This window comes from Lissotriton vulgaris, chromosome 6, assembly GCF_964263255.1.
Source record: "Lissotriton vulgaris chromosome 6, aLisVul1.2, whole genome shotgun sequence".
NCBI classification, from domain to species: domain Eukaryota; kingdom Metazoa; phylum Chordata; class Amphibia; order Caudata; family Salamandridae; genus Lissotriton; species Lissotriton vulgaris.
The window spans coordinates 1,191,380,686-1,191,407,497 of NC_141694.1; the positions used below are offsets into that span (position 1 = coordinate 1,191,380,686).

A 26,812-nucleotide genomic window follows, 5' to 3' on the forward strand; every position below is an offset into this window, starting at 1 on the left:
GGTGTTCACGGACAACACCACTGCCATGTGGTACTGTAACAAGCAAGGCGGGTGGGGTTATGGACCCTTTGTCGAGAGGCCTTGCGTCTCTGGGCATGGCTGGAACTGCAGGGCATAACATAACCCTGGTGGTTCATCACCCTGGTGGTGCATAACATAACCCTGGTGGTTCATCACCTAGCAGGTTCTCTGAACGCCAGGGCAGACGATCTTAGCCATTGATGCCTAGCGGATCACGATTGGTGTCTCCAGTCGTAGGTGGCGCAAGGTCTCTTTCAGCAGTGGGGAGAACCTTGGTTAGATTTGTTTGCCTCCAAAGAAAACGGTACTGCGCGCTGGAGTTTCCAAGGTGGCTATCGCTCGGTGATGTGTTTTGTCGTGAGTGGAGCCCACCCATATGACTCCTGCCCAGGGTTCTGAAGAAGATCAGGAGCAACCTGGCCCAAGTCATTCTTGTTGCGCCAGACTGGGCAAAGAGAGTCTGGTATCCAGAGCTTCTGAGCATGAGTGTTGAATCTCTGATCAGGCTGCCCCTTTGGGAGTATCTTCTGTCACAGCAGCAGGGGAGGGTCCCCACCCGAACCTGTCAACTCTGCGCTTCCATGCTTGGAGATTGAGATCCGGCAGTTGATGGCTTTTGACCTTCCTTCCGAAGTCTGTAATGTTATTCTGATGGCCAGGCCGCCCTCCACTAAGTCGGTATACGCCTGCCGTTGGCAGAAATTTGTATTTTACTGTACAGAAAGGTCTATTGAACCTCTTTCTGCTCCTCTTTCCACTGCCCTTTTGTTCATTCTGACCCTTACCCATGAGGGCACTGCTTTGGGAACTCTCAAGTGTTACCTTTCTGCTCTGTCTGCTTGTTTGTGGCTGCCTGACCAACCTTCTCTCTTTAAATCTCCTATTGTAAATAGATTTCTTAGAGGGCTGGTTCACTTGTTTCCACCCACGCCCTTTATTATGCTGATGTGCGGACCTTTTGAGCCTTTGCACAATTGTCCCCTTTGGCTGCTGACCATCAAAACAGCCTTCTTAGTCGCGATTACATCGGCCCGGAGGGTGAGTGACTTGCAATCACTATCCAGCTAGCCTCTTTATCTTATGTGCTTTCCGGACAAAGTGGTGCTTCGCACCAGGGCATCATTTTTACCAAAGGTTGTGACCCCATTCCATTGGGTCAGTCCATTACTTTGCCCACCTTCTTTGCTCACCCACATCCCTCTAAGGAAGAGGAGCATCTCCTCCGACTGGACCCAAAAAGAGCCTTGTCATTCTCCCTTGACGGCACAAGAGAGTTCCGGTGGATGACCAACCCTTTGAGGGGTATGTGGGAGCAAAGAAGGTAAAGGCAGTGCAGAAAAGAACCATCTCCTGCTGGGTTGTTCTCTGCATCAAAATCTGTTATGCCTTTGTGAAGAAGCAACCCCCCCCGAGGGATTAAGGGCCCATTCCACCAGGGGAAAAGCTGCGACTACGGCCTTGGCTCGGGGTGTCCCAGTCCAAGACATCTGTCAAACAGCAACGTGGGCATCAATTACGCAGGGACGGGCACTTTGCCTGCTCAGTCCAGGAAGACCTTTTAGTCTAGTCCATGAGTCCGCAACCCACCGCCGGGATGGTATAGCTTGGGTATCTGATTTAAAGGTAAGAAATCTGCAGCTAGAAGTCTATCAGATGAACAAGTTACTTACCTTCGGTAACCCATTATCTAACAGAGACTCTATCTAGCTGCAGATTCCTTACAGCCACACCCATGCCTCCCCGCTTTGCGAACTGATGATGCAGGACTAGGGTTTCTCCCCTTTCAGAGCCCTATTTTTGCACTTGTTAACGTGTCACTTCGTGGCTCTGCACTGCTGGCATGGAAAAACGAAAAGTACTGACGTCCGCGCGCCTTGGTGCCGCCTATGTAGGCACCGCAACGTTATAACCGAAGCTACTGATGCCATCAAAGTCAAGCGGAGCAAAATGGAGCCACCCAATGTCGCGTGCAAGGGGTATTGCTCAGCAAAAGATTCCGAATCCAGCCTGACACCTTGGAAATTCAAAGGTAAGGAATCTGCAGCTAGAAAGAGTCTCTACCAGATAATGCTTATATGAAGGTCAGTAACCTGTTCCTTTTGACATGCCACCCTACCCTTAGGGCAACTTGGGTACACCTTAGGGGTGACATATTTAAAAATAAGGAAGTTTGTGTATGTGGAAGCACCTTAAATTCCAAAGATCAAATTTGGACATAGTTTTATTTTAAAATGACAGCAGGCACAACTACGCTCATTTAAGTACATAAAATGTACTGGGCCTCTAAACCTACATACCCTACCATATACTAGGGACTTACAGGTAAGCTGTCAGTACCAATTGTAATTACACCTAAGTACCATATACCTTTCAGAGCCCTATTTTTGCACTTGTTAACGTGTCACTTCGTGGCTCTGCACTGCTGGCATGGAAAAACGAAAAGTACTGACGTCCGCGCGCCTTGGTGCCGCCTATGTAGGCACCGCAACGTTATAACCGAAGCTATTGATGCCATCAAAGTCAAGCGGAGCTGAATGGAGCCACCCAATGTCGCGTGCAAGGGGTATTGCTCAGCAAAAGATTCCGAATCCAGCCTGACACCTTGGAAATTCAAAGGTAAGGAATCTGCAGCTAGAAAGAGTCTCTACCAGATAATGCTTATATGAAGGTCAGTAACCTGTTCCTTTTGACATGCCACCCTACCCTTAGGGCAACTTGGGTACACCTTAGGGGTGACATATTTAAAAATAAGGAAGTTTGTGTATGTGGAAGCACCTTAAATTCCAAAGATCAAATTTGGACATAGTTTTATTTTAAAATGACAGCAGGCACAACTACGCTCATTTAAGTACATAAAATGTACTGGGCCTCTAAACCTACATACCCTACCATATACTAGGGACTTACAGGTAAGCTGTCAGTACCAATTGTAATTACACCTAAGTACCATATACCTAATAAACAAAATACTGACCCTGGCCGTGGTTAGCAGACACCAGGGCACGTTCAGAGTGATAAAACCAGCATCTGGTAGTCAAAATGGGGGCAAAAAGTGGGCTACACTGCAAAATGCTATAGTGACAAGTCAGTGGTGCAGACTATAGGTCTTAAATGATTCAGTGGCAAAATGAATTTCCAATGCTATAGGTCTAATCTATTTATTGTGAAAACTTATGAAAAAGGTAGTAGACCTTTCGTATTTATTTTGAACAGTATTTGTTAAAGCTAATAGACTTTTAACAGTGGATTCTTATCAGACTGTTTTACGGGCTATAGACATGATTTTTGTCACATGAAGTCTCACAGATTGCTGTAGTAGGTGCTGGGTTAGTTGTTGGTCATCCCTCTGACAAATCTTGTAGTGCAAGATTTTCACTGTGATAACTTTAGTTGAGTCCTTTTGAGATGGGTTGTGTATTATTTTGACAACTGTAATATTGTTTGTATTTTTATAAATGTAATTATGATGGTTGCAAGCTTATGTGCACTATAGTAGACTACGGTTGGTTATGTGATCAATTAAATAGATAAGGGCCACCCAATAATTCCTTGTGAGAGTATAGACTGCAATGGTTATGATGTCTAGCCACTGGCAAACGTTGCAGCATTCGTAGCTTGATTGAGAACAGTTATACCAGACTCCATAGGTGTGATCTGTTTGTTATGAAAAGTTATGCCAAAACCATTAGGCCTGACTTGTTTATTGTGAAAAGCAATTCCTACGGCAGTTTGTTTTTAGGAGGATTGCTCTTACACTGTACTATTTACAGCAGGCAGGAATTTTATCATTTGGAAATAGTAGTAGGTATGGGTTTTGGTGTTGGTGACACCTTTAAAGAATTCATGGAGAAAGAAGATTTACATTATTATAATTTTTATTAGGCTCTCTTAAGAAGAATTGTATATTGTCCTGACAACTTTAATTTTGAAAATATATGTAATTTTATTTAATATTTTATTTATAATATATTGGAAGGCCTGACAGGCTAATTTTTCTGCCAGGTTCTTGGAGTGCATACAGCACAGATTAATGGGTCGGCCTACCTCACTCGTTGGCTCCCTCGCCCTGTGAGAGATATGGCAATTAGGCCAGGCCTTTCTTTTTACATTTTCTCCTGTTATAAGTGCCCTTTAATTTAGTTCTTTCTCCTCCTTTTAAAATCATATATCAGAACATCCTAAAGTTCGCCAGATAATGCTAATGGGCAGCTTGTTTTTCGCTCATTTAATCTACAGTGTGTTGCATCCCACATTGCATCTGACCTCAAACCAGGCAACAATCATGAAATGGTAACGGCCTTAGCGTATCATTGATTTACCAGTACAAGCCGTTGGGCCTAAATGTGGCGGCCCTGCTGGAAATGTAACACTTCGATAGACTATGTACAGTACTAATGTAAAATAGCCACCCAGGACTATGTTTAAATGTATTTGTTATTGCAACCATATGGCTGCCACGTTTAGGCAGCATCATGTTTTTTTTTGCACTTATATCCTTTTAGTTTAGCTTGCATAAGTTATTGAGTGTGTGCATGTGTGTGTGGATTTTACTGTGGTTGGGTAAGTGGATAAGAATGAGTCATTGAGTGGCTGAATATATGCATGAGGAGATGGATCAGTGATGGAGTGAATGTATGACAAATTGTTCGGTGCTGAAACTCATCAATGACTGAAGAGGCACATTTGTTAACAAGCCCTATTGGCATTGTCAATGCTTGTTTATCTCAGAAATGTGCTATTTAGCATACAATCCTGACTTTGAAGGATCAAGAATATTAGGATTTTCAATGAAGAGTGAGAGCAGTTTTTTGCCTTTTCTCCAGCGGCTTTTGCCACAGTGGAAGGAGAGCTACAGGGCGAAAATGAGGAAGAATTGAAGGATCAATGTCAAGATTCTGTAATCAGGTGGTGAATAAAGTTTTTATCCAAGGGTCGGGAACAGGCCCAGTAGTAACGATGACATTGATAAGAATAGACAATTCAGAACTTAAACTGCACATGGTCTTATTAAACATGTAAAACAGACTCTACGGCAGAACGGATTTAATAGTTTCCTAAATGCCAAGTCTGATTAACAGAGAACTAAAACAGCAATTCTGATTTGTGACTTATGGTAACATCTTTCACCTAAGACGAAAAGGTCATTCTAATAATTCCTATGGTATTTCAAGATGTTTTAGAGGATACATTTAGACATAATTTTTAGGTTAGAAATAAACACATCGATCTGTAAATTGGTGGATTGTTTTTCTACCGGGATTCTTTGAAAAGCCTTTCCTTTGCTTTTCTGGCCAGGTCATTCGTCTGGATTTCAATATACCAACCATTTATAAAAGTATTAGCAATGTGTCAGGTGGACCTGAACATAAGATCACAAGTATCAAAGAACTAGGGGCCAGATGTAGGTATCCAAATACCGGTCGGTAACGGCCGAAAATACCGATTTTCTGCGTTACCGACCGGTATTTGGATACTGAGATGTAGGGCATCTCAAAATACAGGTTCGGTAATTTTACCGAATCAGTAATTTTACCGATTCGGTAAAATTACCGATTCGGTAAAATTACCGAATCTGTATTTTGACATGTAGGTAGCACTGTAAACAGTGCTACAGGGCTTTAAGGATTCGTTATTTACCACCAACTATTAGTTGGTGGTAAATAAGGAATTCCTATGTAAATGTATAAATGTGCATTTACACCTGTGCCATGTGGCACACATACATGCTCTTCTGTATGCCACATGGCACACAAGCACTAATCAGGGGTGCAAAGGGTGTCAAAGTGCCACCCTGCCACCCTTGACTTTTTCAGAATTTTACCGAATCGGTAATTACCGATTCAGTAATTGACATTCATTCCTATGGGCCTCCAGAATCAATGAATCAATGGCAAATACAGATTCGGTAAATACCGATTCGGTAAATACCGAATCTTACCGATTCGGTACTTTTTACTGAATTTTTATCTACATTGCAATTACCGATTCTAAAATACCGAATCGGTAAAATTCGGTATTTTACAATCGGTAATTTGCAATTACCTACATCTAGCCCTAGAATACTTGTACTCCTCTGATTAACTTCAGCTCTCACTACATTTCAACATGTGCTTATCAGTAAGAACATGAATCGGAGATATTTGCCCTCATTCACTAAGCTTTTTCCTACAAAACTCTTTAGAAGTGTATACTTAATGCACCAAATATTTAATGGACATGGCACACACAACAACGTAAACCATCCTTTGAAGTTGTAAAATTTGCTAATAATTTCTCGCTTCCTTTAGCACTAAAGATCGAGATGCAAAATGTGAATAATTTGCTGGATTCTTCCATAGAAAGGTTACATCCCTTGACGTCTCATGGCCTCTATTTCCTAATCTAATGGAAACCTTGATTGGCAACAACAAATATGGGGACATTTGGTGGACCTTCGAAAAAACTCTCCCAGAGTGACTTGAGGAAAACAATAGGGAAGGTTAAACCCTCGAAGCATTTCACTGACCAGTTGCGACAGTTATTGCTGAAGACCTCTGCTTGGAACTTCTTTTATATTGGACTTGTCTAGTTAACTTGTCATTTGCACAATTTATCTTCCCAGACTCCTTCAAAATTGGCCAACTCTCACCTTTACAGTAACTTCTGGCCAGTACCTGGACTCCCTTTCTTGCTATGCTTACTGAAAGCCGCGTAGTCTCACATGAAAACAACATATCTGTAGTGGCCTCTTAGATGAGTAGATACAGATGGTATGTTACAGATTGTTGACACTGATGATGGTGCGGATTCTTGATCCTAGGGATGCTTGCTTCCTGCAGCTCTTTGACTAATCTGCTGCCTTAGACACCAACCACTGTTCAACCATCATCCATACTTTCAAAGATCATGTGGGCATTCAGAGTGTAGTCCTTACTTGTTTTATGTCACAGCTAATGGCTTTCAGCAAATTAAAATCCGTAATTCTATTTCTAACACTGTTACTTAGTACAAGGTGTACCACAATGATATATTCTGGCTCCTATCCTCTGGAATATTTACACTGAATCTCTTGGTTACATCTTTAACCCCTTCCGTGCTTCGAACGTCCAACGGTCGTGGCGTGCACTACCTCGCTGGTGCTGAGCACAACCGTTGGACTTCCGAATCCCGTTAGCGCGATCGAACGTCCGCACTGGGGCGGAATGTTCGACGCGCTAAACGGGTTAAGAGTTCAGGGATCTCATCGGCATTGTTTAGGCACTAAGGTTTACATTAAGATATCTTTACCTGATGCGATCTTCCACCTGGGTTGTAATTTTAACGTTATCAAGAATGTAGAAAAGCAATCATTTGATATTAAACCCTCTCTAAACTGAGTTTCTCCTAATTTCCCCGAGCACTCCAAAGTGCCATTACAATAGTGGTTTGATGTTAGTCATGCAGTAGACTGAGCTACAATAGTTATTGAAAGCTCAAAATCCTTTGTTGTTAGTCTAGGCAAAAGACCCAACTTCCAATCTCATTGTAGCATTATTGCTCTCTACCACTGCTACCACTGTGCAGGACCAGACAACTCATCCTAGAAGAGCAGACCCTCAAGATCTTCCAACTATCTCTTGTTCTCTCAAAACTGTATCATGGCAATTCCTTTCTTTCTAGCCCAACTCTACATTGCTCCGGGAAAGGGGCAAAAAGTCAACCTGAGCACCATCCTTCTATCCCTCAAATCCTGATTTATTTCACCACTGCTACCACTCCCTATATACAACCATCATGGTCTTGGTCTGTGCTCTAGAAATAACCGCAATAGCATGAACGCACAGGATCGTCAATTTACCCGCCATGTCTACAGATTAGAGCACCAGCAATATCCCAAATAAGCACTCCAGAGAATAAAAAGCACTGCTCGTTCATGAGCTAGGGAAACAAGTCAGCATGTGTTGTCTTGTTTAGAGACAAAATATTAGGTTGTCTTTATCCTGTCTCTCGGAAATAAAGGTGTTGTGGCAGAAACGTCTGCAGTGCAACTTTTGGTGCATGAAAGGCACTAATAAAGCTGAGTGGTTACTGTGAGTTTGCCTTTTACCTTTCCAAGGCTGATGAAATTAGTACCATTGAGTAGGATCATAATAACGTCAGTAACTCCAAAGCGTCTATCCCTGCTTATAAAAAACAAGTATCTCCTTGCAGTGTATTATACAAGGAAAAAAGCGGGGGGGAAATTATGAACTGTAATAAGATAACTGATCAAAGTTGGTTCCGTTCAGGTTGATAGGAAAGGTCTATACAGTGTTTTAAGTGAACTTTTGAATTTTCTTTTAAATAACAAAAACATTTTTAACCATGTATTGTAAAAATTCGATTAACTAAGACATAGGGAATACCTGTATTTAGTGATGTTTGTTTTTTTAGATATTTTATGATTGTACTCATGTATTTATGAACTTTTATGATATTTTTATCGAAATAAAGTTAATTGAATTGAATTGAATTGAAAAACAAGTTCATCATTCACCATTAGTCAGACATTCATGTACTTCAGAGATTCCCTGTTACCTTTTAAAGTGTTCTGTCTAAAAGTACCTTCATCATCCAAAGAACCAGTTTCTGCAGCAACTCTGCAGATTTGGAAAAACATGAATTTCTAGTCTCAGACAGGCAGAGAGTAATTGGGCTGCTATGCATTGTTTGGACTTGGCGCTGAACGACCTTAGTTGTTACAGAGGTGCTCACATAAACCTGCAGCAGTGTCTGTGGTTGGGCGTCTTTGCTTCAACCTGCTGAAGACCGGCTTGGAGGAGTCTGAAACCACTTTTGAATTCTTTTTTAAGTTAGCTGTATTTGTATATCTGGCCTATTTTATGATATCCTTTATAAACTGCGTGACTTTGGGACACAGATTTAAATTTTCAAAGAGAAAAGCAGCTAGTATGATTATATTTACCATAAAGTGAGTGAAAACCGTACTACGCAACTCTCCTTTTTTTCTCTCTTTAGGACGTGTACGATGGATACTTGAATTGTCTTCTAGATACTCACCCAGAAGAACAGTACGAGGTATAGTATTGGTGACTACAACAACCTGTTCTGTTTTGTTTTGTTTTAAAAACCTATTTCAAGCGTTTCGTTCGTAGCATTAGAAATGCTCTACCTTACAATACATTTTCATTGAATTTCACATGTATAGTCCAACTACTGCTTATATCCTAAACCGCCAGAAGTATCTGGCGAGAGACCTGTGTATTGTGCATTATGAAGTACAACCTAACATGAGAACCACCAGAGGTAAAGTGACTGCCTGGCCTCTGCAATGCACATTTATTTATATCTCCCTGGAACCATTGACCAAAGTATTACGTTTGAAATGTACTTTCCTTAGGGTTATGTTTTTTATGCAAACATTTGCAGTGTCTTAAGTGCTGATTGTTAAAGCTCATACAACACTGCCTGGTTTGTATTAAAAAAAATAAGTCATAATTTAGAGGTTGGCAGAATGCTCCTTTGCAAATGTGACAGATACCTCGGCCACCTTATTACAAGTTCCATGGGAGGCAATGCACTTGTAATAAGGCTGTCGGAATATTTGTCACGTTTGTGACAGTGTAAACTATTCCGCATTCGAAATCTGGCACTTTATTTTTAAAATATGTTCGGATAGCTTTCAGAAGAGAATCTCATACTATTATTCAAATAGCCTCACGAAATTTTGGAAGATAGAGACATGCCTTTTCCATATGATGTTCCAGATGAATGACACTTTTTTTAATAATTCTTTGCTCATAGATAAAAGTGCTATATAAGTGCAATAGAAAACAAAATGATACGGAATGAAGTTTACCCGTCAAGTCGGCCATTTTGAGGAGTCTGCATTGTCCTCAAGGTCACCTTTTTCTCACGTTTCAGAGTTTCTATTCTGGGAGACTCTGAGCCCACATTGTTTTGGGTGAGTCCGCAGCCCGTCCCAATCATCCCAACTTTGAGAGCCTACATCACACATCAAATGCACAGTTTCTTAAGGGGTATAGGTAATCTGTTGTGTACAACTGTGCTGATGAGTGAAATATAGAGGGATCAACGAATAACCTTTAGAGTTTCCTGATTGGCACAGACAGCCATGCCAGAAAACATTGACAGCATGTGCTGTGTTCGCCTTTAGGTATACCTGAGTGGTGATAGCCTTCATGAACCATATATATTATAGAGAGGCAGAAGCCACTCTATACTTATGGTGAGGATTCCGAGAAATAGACATTTCTCAGATTTTTAAATGGTAATAGATTTGCCACAGTTTGACAGATCTCAAGACCTTTTGCTTTTTCTACATTAGCTGATAGTTCCAAGTTTAGTTGAGGGGGTGCTAAGACAAAAACCGGTGTCAAAAAACAAGTTTTTCCAACTATGAATTTTCCATAGGCTTTTTAGATAGACGTAGCAGCAAAATAGTGAAACTGATTTTTATGAAATTTGGCAATACTATAGATTATGTCGTGGAATGGGTCCTTGTTCTTATGTGATCAACATTAGTTCAGTAGTTTTTCTGTAATAAGGGTTTAATACTTTGTGATATATTGGGCCGCTGTAATTTCGAGGGATATACCATGGTACATAGCAATGTCAGAACACAATATTATTGGGTAATGAAAGCCATTGCAAAATAAAAATGCAACCACATTGTTTAGACCACACTTTGCTGTACTGTGGGTTTTTAAATGGGATTTAGCTTATTACTGTTTTTTAAGCTATAGGGAGAAATTACTACCTAGGACATACCAAGATACCTATTGAAATTAAAAAAAATAATTTATGACAAAAGACACTCAATGCCATGCCACTCAATCCACAGTACCTGTTGAAATAAAAAAATAGATATATATGACAAAAGACACTACACTCTATGACATATTACTCCACATTACTCAATGCTACAACATACCAGTCCACTCTTTGACATGCCACTTCACTCTACGACATTCCACTCTGAACCTCCACAACACTCCACTCTAACAATTCATGCCACTAACACTGTACTACATGTCACTCCCCTCCCCTCACTCTAAGACACTCTGCAGCATGCCACAGTCTGACAATCCACTTCACTGTATGACACACAACTCCACTCTACATTACAACAGTCTACTCCATTCTATGCCCCTCCACCCCACTCCATGCCACTCTACGACATGCCACTCCACTCCACCCAATGACATGCCACTCCACTCTACGACACACCTTTCCACAACATGACACTCTACTCTTTTACACTATACTCTACAACATGCCACTCCATTCCACTCTACTCTGTGTCCCTCCACTCTAAGAGACTCCACGTAATGCCACTTTATGACTTGCCACGTCACTCTACACTACAACATGCCACTCCAATCTACATCACTCTGACTTTAGTCCACTCTTTGCCCCACCACTCTACTCCAGCCAACAACACTGTATTACACACCACTCTGTGGCATGTCACTCCACTCTATGACATGTCACTCCACTCTACAAAATGCCACTGCCCTGTTCGGTCGGCACTCCACTTTACAACACCTCACTCTAAGAAGCTCAACAACACCACTCCACTCTATGCCATGCCACTGTATACCACAAGACTCAACATCTCGATACTCTACCTCACGGCATTGCACAACTCAGCACTATATGACACCACACTTTACGACACTTCACAGCTCTCCACTCTATGCCACTCCACGGCCCTCCACTCTACTCTATAACAATACACTCTACAACACTCTACGACATTCTCAAGCATACACTATAACACTCATCTCAATGACTCTTCACTCTCAGCCTCAGGCAAGAACTCGTGCAATGGTACATGAAACGTCTAATGCGGACTTGCAGCTGGAGGCTATCCATCCAGACCCTTCTAAAAAAGGGAAACCAAAACCTGCTTCGAGAGTGGGGATTAAACACAAGAAGAGTGCCACAGAGCCTACAGTGAATGGTGACTATGGGAAGGGAGGGCTAGGCGGGTGCTCGCCTGTAGGTATAGAGCAGCCAACTTGGGTGACCAACCTGGTGGTGGTACTACAGATTCAAATAAGGGATATTTTCATGGATGAACTTACTTCTCCCACTATACGTGTAGATAAGCTTGCATCTATGGTTGAGACATGGGTGGGTAAGGCAGAAGCAATCCAGAGGGGGGCTGAGTCTGCAAACCACCAGGCATTGCAAGCTGTTCAGCTACAATATAGGTTGGATTCCACTTCTACAAATATTCCAAGTTCCACCCTACTAAATCAGACCAAGTAGGTGGCTGCAAATAGAAAAACAAACATTTCAGAGAAGTCAACAGATAATGATAGTACACAGCACCAAGGGTCTAGCAATGCCGGCAGCTGGTGTTAATGAACCGCGACAGGGGACCAGCCAAAGGGCTGATGAGGGGTCTGACACACAAGCAGAAGCCTCTGATGAGAGGTCAGCCCTGCCATGTATCAACTTCCCCCGGGATTCAAATCCATATGTTCAGATTTTAACTGGAGTACCAGAATTGGACATGGGGCAAAGGGAATCACATTTTTTTAATAAAAAACCAAATGTATTTTTTGGTTGGCCAAGCAGCTGCTGTTTTCTTACAAAGATGCAGGCGAAACCCTCTTCACACGAAGGGTGGGATGAGTGGGCTGGAGGCCGAAAGATGTATCTGGGGACTGCATCTTGATCAACTTCCGAAACCCATTGGTTGTAAGGGCTCTCCTAGACCGGAACCACCAAAGGCAGGAAAGGGGTATAAGGTCTTTCCTGCTGGACTATTTCTACCCCCCCAGGGCTTGTCGCACAGAATAGAATGTGGGGTGGCCACGAGGTGCGGACAAGGCTGCAGATTAAGCAAAGGGCTATTTTGGGAGAGGAACAACCAACCCCGCTATTTTTTAAGCTGCCTCTTTTAAACAGATTTGCTACTCTATAGTTAGTAGATTGACTTGATCCTGCACAACACCTGCTCATGGAATTTAAGCACCAGAAGGATCCTTTGGGGGGTCTTACACAATGGGGGGAGCAGTCTCAGCAGCATGAGCATTCTAGGCAAGAAGAGGAACAGGAAATCTATGTGTTGTTGGAGCGGGAGGAGTTAAAAGTAATGGTTGGCAAAGGGCTCTTATTAATTGATCCATGCCAGGTTTACTTCTCAGGTCCACACAGGCATTTAATTGCCAACAGTGGGCGACTTTAAAATCTCCATCCCCCACAGTTGATCACTCTGCTGTTGGTAACAGTTTAAGGCCAATGGGGGTGGGGCGCTAATGGCGCTCTCCAACAAGACTGTATTTTGGTAATTCTTGGCGGTGATTTTAATTGCCAGTATGAGCCCTTGAATGGCCTGAATGCGGGACACCTCGGTGATGAGGACCTGCACAGGGCCAATCCAGAGCCCAAAATTCTGACAACTCGGGCTTAGACTCCATTGGTACTCCAGATGAACAACCTCACATTGAACCACTTACTTAGGGCGTGCAATGGGTACACAAAATCCGACTCTCCTGGGAATCACACTTATAATAGACTAGGACGTGCCTCCATTTTAGATTATATTCTGGTAGACACAAAATCTTGGCATATGGTAATAGACTTCAAGATTGTGCCCCACCACGACAGTGACCATAATGCTCTGATTCTAGAGACAGTCCTGCCATGTTCTAGGAGTGCACTTGAAGTAAAATCTCTGATTGATTCTCGGTTAACCTTGACTAACTGCAGGAGGAGAGTTGGACGGAGGGAAATCTGTCAATCCCAGGAAAAGTTATCATCTCTTTATCAAACCATCATTTCATTCCTTATGACTGCAAACCAATTCAGTTGGACTGATGACTTCTCTAGCTTCCTTGCCAAAATCATTGATAACCATCAAGGTCTAATATCTGCCATGGCCAGTATCTTCTACCCTAGTAAAAGAACAAGGGAAAATAGGTGTCCACGGCTCCCCTGGTACAGAGATGATTGCCTGAAGGCTAAGCAAGCTCTTATCTCTGCTATCAAATTTAGGCACAGGCCACTAATCAAAGAGAAAAGGGCAGCCTATAAAAGCATGATTGAAACGGCAAAAAGAAGTTGGGATTGTGATAAGTGGGATATGTTGAGAAGCGGCCCATGCACTCAGGACATGAGGACCTTCTGGAATCTGGTAAACACAGGTTCTCCAGAGGGCAAACTGGCAATAGAACCCAATATAGGGGCGGATGAATGGAAGGCTCATTTTGAATCTCTGTATCTAAGGATAGAGGGTGATGAAGGACAAGTTGGAAACAACTTTCCCCCTCCCCAGTTAATCTGTTTTGAAGCTCCCACAATTTCCCTTAAGGAGGTAATTGATGCTTTGAGCAGGGTGGCTCCATCTAAGACTCCACAAGATCCCCGGCGAGCTCTTCCACAATGAACCCTCTATTTGGGCTCCCTACCTGTGGATTCTGTTCAATACAATCTTGTGGGGAATGTCGTTCCCTCCTAACTGGGTGGGTGTGGAAATTATACCATTCTACAAAAAAGGTTCACCACTCCTCCCCATTAATTATTGACCCATTAGACCTATTGATGTCAGTCAAATCATATTAGCCCAAGTACTGTTGGGTCGACTCCAGGGCTAGATGAAGGAGCATACTGTTCTTAGTCCCTTTCAAGCAGGTCTTAGAGCAAAGATGTCCACAATAGACTACATTTTCAGGCTGCAACTATTACATTGGAAGACAGTGTGCATAGAGGGTGGCAGCCTCTATTTAATCTTTGTGGACTTAAATTCTGCATTTATCTTGGTCCGAAGGGACAAATTGTGGCCTATTTTACTCGACTTGGGGGCCCCTCCTCACCTCTGCCACCAGCTGAAACGTCTACACGAAGGCAATGTTGGCCAAATTAGGTACGGCAAAAATGGTGAGCTTACTGCCCCCATATCTGTAGACAGAGGTGTACGCCAAGGCTGTGTCTTGGCCCAACCCTTTTTTGCCTTTTTATTAATGGCCTAGTTGAGGCTCTGATTGCCGGGAAGGATATTGACGCCCCTAAGCTGGTTAATCGCAAAGGACCTGCCATGATATTCGCGATGACACCTCATGCTTAAAAAGTCACTTATGGGAATTCAGAGGGCCTTATACAGCTTCCAAGTTTTTCTGTGAAAAAAGGGGGTCAGAGACCAATTTGCAGAAAAACAAATATATGGTATTTAATGCAGTTAGTTGTACCCGGACAAATCCCCGCCTAGATGGGAAACCACTTGAGAGGGTGACCGTCTTTGGATATCTTGGAACCATGGTCACCAAAAAAAAAGACTGGGGTGCACAAATTAAAAAGGCAAGCTTAAAGCTGGCCCAGACAATGGGGGGGGGGTTAACAAAGGTATACAGGAGTTGTATCAATAAGTCTGTTGGACTGGTGCTGGAAATCTATTAAGCTCAAGCCAGGGGCGCTACCCTGTGTGAGGCTGAAATTTGGGGTCCCCGGCCACTTGACTCTATATCAAAAATTGAGAACTCCTTTGACAGGCAATTGTTGTATCTCCCCACAAGCTCCCCGCTTACACCGCCATTGCATGGACCTTGAGGTGAGACCGTTGCAGACAATGCTGCTCTTAGACCCCTTTTATTCTGGCGACGGCTATGGCGCACTCCAGAATTAGCTGCATAAAGAGAAGAGCTGAGCGAAGTTTTGAGTCTGCAGGGTGCGAGCAAACTACTATGGCTGGCCTTTATTAGGAATACTTTGGCTGCCATAGGAAGGGGTGATCTGTGGAGCAATGCAGAAGAAAACAGCTTGATAACATCGAAGAAGGATTTGATAGTGAGCTATAGGGAGTACAAACTTACCCGTAACCAGAGGAGCTCTGCGACTGGCTCATTTACTGCAGTTTTTTTAGAGATAAAACATCAATACAGATTAGAGCCAGCCCTTGACGATATCCAGCCGGCCCTTGCAAAGAAGCTATACCTTCAGTTTAGATATTGGGTACTTCCGTTACGTGTTTTTACAAATAAATGGTTGAGTACACCCAATTTGGGATGTCTGGCATGTGGCAATGCAGCTGACCTCCGTACATTTTATTATTTTTTTTTCCAAGTGTATAAGAAGGCGAGACTCCGATGGTTATTGCAGCTATGCAGAAACCTGGGAACTAAGCACTGCACTGAGGCTTTTAGGATTTTGAAATATGACACCCACATGCCTTGGGTGATAAGCAGTGCTATATAAATCTACAAACTAAGGGGCCCATTAGCATGTCGGGAGGATCAACAACGCCCGCATGGTGGTGGCAATCCGCCCGACATTTGTGCCCGCCCGCATGCCAATTCCCCCCACCATATTACTATGGCGGGGAATACCCAAGCGGAAGGAAACACCGTCTGCCAGTTTTCCTCCGGTAGGCAATCCGCCCGTTTGCCTACCGGGCGGAAAAGCTGTTAATATGGTGGCGGTGTCTGGTAGACACCGCCATCCATATTGGTATGTTTGCGGGGTCATGCCTTTCCGTGGCAGCAACGCCGTGTAGCCATAGCGGGCCGCCAGGGATTCTGGGGGGTGGGAGGTGCACATGGGGGGTACCCCTGCATTTCAATGTACAACGTGGCAGGCACTGCGTGGTGCCTGTCACTTTATGCATTGAAACGCACACCTTGCATTCATGGCTTTGTGCGGGCGGTGTTTTCAGCACCGCCCGCCGCAATGTTACAAATGCGGGATGTGCTCGCCAATGTGGCAGGCACATCCTAATTGTAGGTGCAGGACTGCTGCACGCATTGCGGGCGGTCCCGTTTCCCGGGGCTATGGCAGACGGACAAAGACCGCCCACCATACTAATGAGCCCCTCGAGTGCAACAAACAACAAGGTAATGGAAGTAATGTTTGGATTAATCACTGCTATTGCTCACTGCTTGCGCCAAGTTGTATGATGATACAACACATGCATTTGCCACGCATCCTTCACCACTCAGATGCCTTTACCATGCATATTTTTAATACAAGGCACACGCTTACAGTGCTAATATAGTATATTTGATGACTAAGACCTATAGTGTGGTAGATCCTGAAAAAGTGATTGAATATGTTATCTGTTTTGCTATTTTTATTTCTTGGTAGATTTTATCGGAGCATATCCGAAGCATGAGAATACGCGCTGTGGACTCTAATGACGTCAGGCGGGCCAAACACCTCGTGAAGAGACTGGAAGAAGAGGCAGTTGCTGCTTTGGAGAAAAATGAACAGTTAGTATTATTTCTGGGTAGGAGGCGATTGAGAACATGTATCTTTCTGCTGCTATTAAATTCTCACTCTAAACAAGCATTGGTAAAGCCAACAGGTGTGGGTTTCATGTGGTATATAGTAAGCCTGTAAGCTACAGGGTGGTGGGTTAAAAGCACAAGGCTTTATTGTAATTGTATTGATATGGTGCTTAACCATGACTAGTCAAATTGCTTTTCGCCGAGTAGCATGCTGCTCCGTAACCCAAAGAGGATTAGTGGTGAATTAGTACAAGGAGATATTAAATTAATTAGTGCAGGGGACAAGTGAGTTTGTTGTTTGGTTTTAAAAAAGATAGTGGAGGGATAGAGGAATGGAGAGGGTAATTCTTCCCTTCAAACATTTCAGACCTTAAATAGCTAGTTGTCTCTTTCCATGTGTGCATGCGTACAGTTATATTCTGCACTTGCAAAATGGCCCAAGCATGTTTTGATTCACACTTAGGGATGGAATGCACGCATTTTGGGAAGTCACTGCTCATTGTGCTTTTATGTATTGGGATGCTACATGATGACTCATAACTAAAATGAACTTAAAAAGGGCCTTTGCTTTCTTGGAGGGATGATGTGTGTAAGCATGTGAAGCGTTTGCACTTTTCTTATTAGGGATTTGGACATTGCGGGCTGATTCACAAACCCATATAAGATTAGATAAAACAGTACTCCTCTAGTACTATTTCTGGTAATCATAAGATCTTTTATGAATCCGCCCTAATAAATATTTATTTTATTTACTGTGTTTTATAAAGCACGAACATGACCCTCACTGTATCGGAGAGGTATTTTCCACACACCATGATATACTTTATTTTTCACCTCATGCTAAAGATATCACTGCTACAATAACTAACTATATATTTAAATTACCATGCTTCTGCTTGGAATTAGGTCTATACCATATTACACGCCTAGAAATAGTCTTTGACATCTATTGAAATGGTCACATCTAGATCTTGTTGAAACCAGTTGCGACTAGTCAGCCTAAAGTTCCATTAGGGAATGAAATGTATAAGGTGATATATTTGAAAAATATTTCTAAGCACACCTTCACCAATTATGTATGATTTCCTATTTAGCATTATTAGCGTACAGTGAGATTCCATGAATTTATTTAATTTAACAACGCATGTATCCAATTTTTTGCACCATTTTACCTTCCTCATGTGTTTCATCTACTTTTGATGTGTTCTATACCGTGGTATACAGCTAATCAGATTCCATAGATGCAGGCAGTGTTGGTTCCAATGATATTACGTATTATTAAAAATTCTTAATTAGACATTAAGAAAACCAAGTGACAATAGGATTGTCTTGAACCAAGCTAGGTTATGTAATATTATATAATTTTGTTATGTTGTGTTGTGCTATATTATGTGTATGTGTATAGTGCACAGCTCACTCAGGATTGTATCATGCAGGAGCCATGGCCGAGGAGCTCTATTGGCCGAGTCAGGGTCGGGACTAGGTGAAAAGCCAGGTCTTCAGTTGCATGCAGAATTCAAGAACTAAGGACTAGGTTGATTTTCTGTTTTTGCTACTTTATGTGTTGGAGTTGCTTTTGTCCATTGTTCCATGAAGTTGTGATTTTCAATTTAGCAGTAATACAATGCATTTTCTACTTTCCAGATTTCGAAATGAATTGGAATTTGTGGCCAAACATTACTCAGAAGTATCAGGACTTGGTAAGTAGACTGTGATATCTGCATGAAGATTTAAACAGTGCTAATGAGTATTGCTCTTTGGGCATTCTTAAGTGGTCCATTCACAGTACTATGCAACAATGGAACAGGAATTGGTTAGTTATATGGACCAGGCAATATATTTGCTTGCTTAGGCAATCAAAAGTATAGCAAAACACCATTTAAAACAAATAAAAAAATAAAAATGTTATTATTTACTATCTGAAAAGACATCCAACAGCACCTATTCAAAATTTTTTGCTATTAAGGTAAGGCTATGATAGCATTACAACCTTATTTTATTGTTCTTTATTGTTCCTAAACCCATCAACGGGAAATTCCACGCTTTATTCCTCGCAAAGGCTTACCAGAAGCCATATTTGTGTGATACAATCCGGAAATCAAATTGATTGCATGTAATGCCACTGGGGGTGACCCATGTACTCTCTAACTGTGTCCACTGATTTAGTCATAGGAGTTAATCGTAATATAGAAATCCTTTCAAATTTTGCTAGGTAATTTGGGTTCAATTGCTGGTTCTATCTGGTACTTTTTATGATCTTAGGGAAGGGGCTCATTATGAAGAAAACCACACTTTACACTACTGCGCTGATTTAGAGTTTCTTGGAGAGGGTTCACCATTGCAACAAAATGAATGTCTGCCCACCTGTCATTCCATCCACTGCCCGCCTCAAAGTCCTCCCTCTGATTTACAGATGAGCAGACCTTAGTATGCCAGCGATTGAGACTACTCCGTCTGAGTTTTGCCTATTTCACTGCACGCCCGATTTAGTTTAGGCGGTCAAATGGACAACTTTCACTGTCTGTCACCACCAGGTAAAACCTATATTCTCAACTGCTACTGGTTTAGGTCTCCCACTAGGTGTTTCTAATACAATTGTGATGGGGATTATGGTCACTGTAAATTCTGGGTTCTGTAGCACCGTTAGCCAACCCATTTAGCAAATGCTTGGAAACAAAGATATAATCAATTAAAGATTGACAAATCCCTCTCAGGTAGATGGCAGTGGTGGGATAAGTGGGCTCTCCATATTGAATTGCATTATTATGGAGATCAAAGGTAATCAAATAAGGATAAGGATGGCAGCCCTTGCAATCTTGCTCTTAGATTATCTGCACTGTCACCAGCCTCAAATGTACAACTCTCTCTAGCTATTGAATATTTTCGATCCTTGGCATTAAAGTCCCCTGCAAGGACTATGGGGCATATTATCAAGAAGGTCGTTAAAATTACCACCGCTTTAGCGGCAGGAAACTGCTGCTAAATTGGCGATAATGGGCTTGATAATATGCCCTTGAGAATTCCAATAGAAGCCCATGTTAACACCAGAACATGGACTTCTATGGGAATTCACAATGGCATATTATCAAGCCCATTATCAACGCTTTAGCGGCAGTTTCCTGCCACTAAAGCTGCGATAATTTGAACTCTGTTTCTTGATAATATGCCCCCTGATTATACCCCTTATCCGCTGTAGTAAACATAATATCAAGGCTGGCTAAAAAAATGAATAAGAAAACAGAAATTGTTATTAAAACTAGAGGCAAAGTTATCATTATAAAAATATATAATTATCTTGCTAAGTTTGTTGTTACAGCAGGCCAAATGAAAAGCTTGACACAAATCACAATTGGTAGTGATTGGGCTTTTGTCACAGTTCAGATTAGCCTTAAATACAGAGCTAAACTAGCACCTGCCTGTCCAGATGCTGAAGGAATGGTAGTGGCTGACTAACAAATAAAACATTTACAGAAAACATCATTGGTATTCTAGCTTTCCTGTAACAAGGCAATGTAATGCAGTTTTAACATAGTCAACTCACACATCCAAACCCAATTTACTCGATACCCAAGCATGTTCCAACTTAATAACTTAATGGAATTAGGCACCCCTGGTCACTTGAGCAAGGGACCAGAGGTTAAGCAAGTCTCCTGGGGCAAGGGGTCTGTCTTCGCAATACTACAATCAGACTCCAAACTCATCTGTGAGAGAGGAAAGGTCAAAGAAGGGCAGAGGTCTGCTTATCCGCTGGGCTGGAGCGGGTACTATCCACTGCGGAGTCCAATGTCAGTTATTCTCTTGCATGGCATTTAAGGTAAAGTTTTTATTGTGAATAGAAATAGATGAAGACACAAAGGATGTAGAGTGTTGATCAAGTGCCAAAACCCTTCCTGGTGATTTTAGAGTTCGATCAAAATAAAAAAAGAAACCCAGCGGAGAACCTTCATTGAGCCATGGCACTTTCAAACAGAGCTTGCTGACTGAATCAGATCATTAAAGACAAGCAGATTCCTGAAATTAACAATGATACAGTTACTTGTGTATTCCTGCTCCATGTGGCCCACCAGCCCATTCTCCTGGAAAACAGAATCTCATTTAAAAAAACGTAATGTTCTGATGTAACTAGTTAGGTCATCCTATAAATTAACTGTTCTGTGGTTCCCACGCCCTGTTGGTCTAAATAGGGCACTTCAGCTAAAAGAAGAACACATGGGCAGGCCTCAGGTGGCAAGCTGCACCCTGTGGTCTTGATAGCTCCAATAGGTAAATTATGGCTGGGTTCATGTTGGCTTGAGGATGGCTGCAAATCCCCCACTACAGCTACAGGCACACTTGCCACCAGGTCAAGTTGTCCATTTTTGACGGAGAGAGCCCCTACCACAACCTCATTCCCCTGCTTTCCTTCATCATTATCGATTGGCTGTGTCAAACACACATAGTACTTGGCTAGGGAGGGAGTTTGGTGTTAGATTGAGATATTATAGGGCCCAAAAATGATATATGTTTTTCAATAACAACAAGGCACTCGTATAGTGGCTGGAGACAGATATCCAAAAGCTGTTTAGGTTTATCACTAATCTGTGTGATAAGTTCTAGTTTAAATCAATCTGCAAGGTATTATTAGAAGGCTACTGATGGGCTGGTACCTCATCGTTTTCCTTTTTTCCTTTGATTAGGCACCGCTTTTTCTGTTTTGCAACCGGACCAGTGTCCTCAGGAGGGGAGGAGGGGATGGGGGGGGAGGAGGGGATGTGGGGGGGAGGTGAATAGCAAAGACTGTTTCTTCAATTGGACAAGAGTGTCAGAAACACAGGCCATATCAGAACCAGGGCCACTGGCATACACAGTTGATAAAGGGTCAGTTTGAGCGATAGCAGCAGAAGGAATTTCTGATGTATCCATGGTGAGCGAGAGAATTAAAGACGCCTTTCAACTAATTGAATCCCCTCATTTATGAGCCCCACAGCCCAAGTGATGAGGGCATCCAAAAAAGAATTTTTGGGGACAGAACTGACTTTTGCATGACGCGATTGGCATTTCAATATGATAACACCACAATCAACAAGTTCACAATAAGGAAAAAGCCCAGTCATTGGTTAGTCTGCCCCCCATGCACTTAAGACAGTTTAAAAATAATAATACAAATAAACATCAACTGAGCAACAGTACATTGCTCACAGCCAAGTTCTGAATCGAATAGCTGACTGGCGAAGACAGGCCCGGGCTTCGCCCATATGCATCCCGCACAATTAGTGCAGCAAAGAGCTTTAATTTTTTGCGCGATGTTAACGTTGTACACCAAATGGCTCTTGAAGCCTATAGTCCAGATGCACTGCAGCCCCCACACATCACCTACAGCAGTGTCATGAGCTACTGCTTTGAACTAGTGGATGACTATCTCCAGTCTCAAAATGAAAGCAATATAGAGTGAGAGCCTAGCATTTTAGGGCAGAGGCTTTTCGATCCAACCATGCCTTCATTCAGTGTTCTCTCTCACTACTTAGATCCTCAGTTCCAATTGTTTCACAGAAACCAAAGGTTTTAGGGAAAGTTAGAGTTAGTTGGACATTTCACTCATACAACACCAGAGAAATTCCCCCGTTTTAGTTAGTTCAGCTAAGTGTAACTCGCGCCCCCCCAATGCACTGCTGATGACGTCACATATTACATCACTCATGACATGGCCAGTGACATCACTGATGACATCACTCATGACATCTCAAATGACATCACTGATGATATCATCCATGTGATAATTTATTTGATGCATCTTCTCACACCCTAATATAACCTTTGATACACCCACTCTAAATTACAGACTACCACAAAACCATAGACATTCCAACACCAATAACTACATACCCACTCACTGATTCTTAGGTTTACACACCTTCCACTCACTCACCCGTACAGTCATTCATACTTATGGTCACTCAGTACAGGACTATCATATGCACTCATACACCTATATAGACATTCACACACCGCCACTCATCCATGGAGGTACTCACACACCTAGTCAGTCATGCAAATAATTAATCACACTGCCATTTACTCACCTATACAGTTATGCACACACCAGCTCACTTACTCATACAAATACTAGCACATTCTATGCTCTTATACAATCACTGATAGAAGCACACACTCATCCATACAGCCACTCTCACAATCACACACACTCACTTATTGCCATTTATATACTCCAACACACATATATACCGCCTTTCACATAAATAGTTACTCACACATGTACCACTGAGATATACATTCACTCACTAACACACCCATACACACACTCACCCACCCATACAATCCATCACAGATGCACTCTTGAAACCATGCACCCAGTGAATCACTCACTCACACATCTATGCACAGAGTTACACATACCCCACCCACGCAAACACTTAGGCACCCATACAGATACTCAGACAACCAATCAATAACCCATATAGACACTCATGTAACTAATAACAAACCAATGCAGCCACTTACACATACGTTTAATCACTCACTTATTGAGTCAGTCACACACTGACTAAATCATCCATTCAGACACTTATACACCCACTCATTCTTCAATATGCCTTTCCCTATATTTATTAAATATAGTTAAACTTTACAGAAACACAGTCACTGGATGATGTCATCAGTGATGTCATTTGAAATGTCATCAGTGATGTCACTGACCATGTCATGAGTGATGTAATATGTAACGTCATCAGCAGTGCATTGCGGGGGCGCAAGTTATAGTTAGCTGAACTAACTATAACGGGGGAGTTTCTCTTGTTTTGTACTAGTTAAATGTCCAACTAACTATAACTTTCCCTAAAACCTATGTTTTTTCTGTAAATTTCTAAGGTTTTTTAAATGCTAATTTCTAACTATAACGTGCCGGAAACCTATGGTTTTTTCAGTGAATATATATATATATATATATATATATATATATATATATATATATATATATATTCGAGCTCCGCAGGCTGAAAACCAGCAAATAAATCAGCACTCGCAGCAGTCTAAACCAAATACGGTTTATTTGCGCACAAATCCAAAAAACAGACGCGTTTCAGCACTTGCCTTCGTCAGTGTCGTATATATATATATATATGACAAGACTTTTCCTGGTATTATCGAGTGCACTTTCAAAGCTGTACTGTGATTAAGGACGCTATGCAGCATAACATCATCACAGTACACAAAGAACTGAGTGAAGGATCTTACTCCATCTGTGTGTTTAAGACGCTACGTTACAGTTTAAAAATACCGCAGTGTGAAGTAATGATCAAGGTGCACTATGGGACTGGTAGTATTTTTACCTGGTCACGTGCTGAGGGTGTTCAAAAATATGTGAGCTAATTGATTGTGATGCACCTCACCTGTGAACAAGGCCACAAACATCGGCTGAAACGCGTAAGGTTTTGATGTTCTGCCACTTCTGAGAAGCAAATAAAGCCAGTGAGACACACTGTTGGGCTTTGCAGTTCTTGTGTTTGTGCTTTGGCGTGCCAAAATGCGGGTTGCTCCATGCCCGCTTTGCGAAGCCGCCCTGTAGAGATGGTGGCTCCCGTCAGTTGGAGGAATGCTTTTTGGATTTAATTGGGGAGCATGTCCCACGTGCTATTGTAGTCAGAGAGGAATTCCCAAAGATAGCTGCACAGCGCGGAAGGGAGTATTGGAGGAGGAATACTTTTTCTCCTCTTGCAAACTGTGTGCTCACTGGCCCTGGCTGCAAAGATTTGGTGACATTTTGGGCAGTACATCTTGTGGACTTCATTATTGAAGGTAACTGGGGCACTTTCATGACAAGACTTTTCCTGGTATTATCGAGTGCACTTTCAAAGCTGTACTGTGATTAAGGACGCTATGCAGCATAACATCATCACAGTACACAAAGAACTGAGTGAAGGATCTTACTCTATCTGTGTGTTTAAGACGCTACGTTACAGTTTAAAAATACCGCAGTGTGATGTAATGATCAAGGTGCACTATGGGACTGGTAGTATTTTTACCTGGTCACGTGCTGAGGGTGTTCAAAAATATGTGAGCTAATTGATTGGGATGCACCTCACCTGTGAACAAGGCCACAAACATCGGCTGAAACGCGTAAGGTTTTGATGTCCTGCCACTTCTGAGGAGCAAATAAAGCCAGTGAGACACACTGTTGGGCTTCGCAGTTCTTGTGTTTGTGCTTTGGCGTGCCAAAATGCGGGTTGCTCCATGCCCGCTTTGCGAAGCCGCCCTGTAGAGATGGTGGCTCCCGTCAGTTGGAGGAATGCTTTTTGGATATATATATATATATATATATATATATATATATATATATATATATATATATATATATATATATATATATATATATACAAAAAAAGAAGCAGAGAACTCTGGGTAGTTCTCAAGTTTAGGTGGAAAGCAGCTCCTGTTAGAGCACTCTCAACACCAGCGACAATCTCGCTCTGCTCGCCTCAAATGTCTGCTTTTCTATCAAAGTATTTAAGCATAGGATTAGCACAGTGCCATCCATGCTGAGATAGAAAAGGACAAAGTCTTTTGGAATTTCTACAGCAAAGTCTTTAAGCATAGGACTAGCACAGTGCTGCCCTTGCCGAGCTGTAAAATGACAAAAGCCATTTACCACTCCAGGCACAGTATTACAGCTTTGAATTGGTAAAATAGCAACACATCCAAACTGAAATGAGTAAAGGCAACCCCTGACACAGTGTTTCGCTCTAATTGGAGCTCTTCAGAGAGGTTTAGATTTGTCCAACCACAAGGGGGCACCCAGCATAAGTCAAAACACTACCCTTTCAGGCATAGAGTGACAAATAAATTATGCAAAAAACGAAGCAAAGAACTCTGGGTAGTTCTCAAGTTTCGTTGGAAAGCAGCTCCTGTTAGAGCACTCTCAACACCAGCAACACTCTAGATCTGCTCACCTCAAATGTCTGCTTTTCTGTCAAAGTATTTAATGTTTATATATATTACCTATTGGCGGTCGCCAGTAGGTAGTTATAGTTAGGACCTTGTTTCTATTCAAAAAGGGTTTTTTCTTTTGCCAATATCTTTAGCGCCGATTGACAAATCTAAGCGAAATTTTCAAAAATAAGGGGGCGGAGCGGTCAGCTCCAGTGTTGAAAGTTCCGGGTGATTCATCAAGTGGGGGCCGAGAAAAAAGGGGGGGCACAAAGCACAAAGCACGTTTCCCCCATGTTAATTTCGTTACAGCCTGAACTGCTGAATGGAACTACAGAAATTTGGGGAAAAAAAAGATCTTGGTCTAGAAAGTGTGCTTTTTTAGAAATGGTGTAAATCCGTTCAGCAGTTTCTAAAAAATAAAAAAAATAAAAAAATATTGATATCTGGGCAGAACCTAACCACGCATTTAATCGTGAGATCTGATTGGCTGTAAGCACTTCATCCTGGAATTGCTGGCAGCCATCTTGGGACCAATATACATGATTGCACCCCATTGAAATGCATTGCAGTGAAAAGAAGGTTTTGAGGATCACCAAAAGGAGAACGATAAAGGGTGATAACAGACTTTAATTACATTAGAATTGATTTTATGATGGTAC

General features: G+C 42.1%; 1 protein-coding gene across 4 annotated transcripts in view; it reads left to right on the forward strand.

Moving 5' to 3' along the window:
* Positions 1-26,812, forward strand: part of C6H6orf118 (chromosome 6 C6orf118 homolog) — a 281,810-nt gene that overhangs the window by 140,692 nt on the left and 114,306 nt on the right. For all 4 annotated transcript variants that reach the window (XM_086925371.1, XM_086925372.1, XM_086925370.1 and 1 more), the window contains exons 4-6: positions 8,998-9,057; positions 17,089-17,213; positions 18,876-18,931. In XM_086925371.1, the coding sequence (XP_086781497.1) occupies positions 8,998-9,057; positions 17,089-17,213; positions 18,876-18,931 (241 nt within the window). The remainder of the gene's footprint in view (positions 1-8,997; positions 9,058-17,088; positions 17,214-18,875; positions 18,932-26,812) is intronic.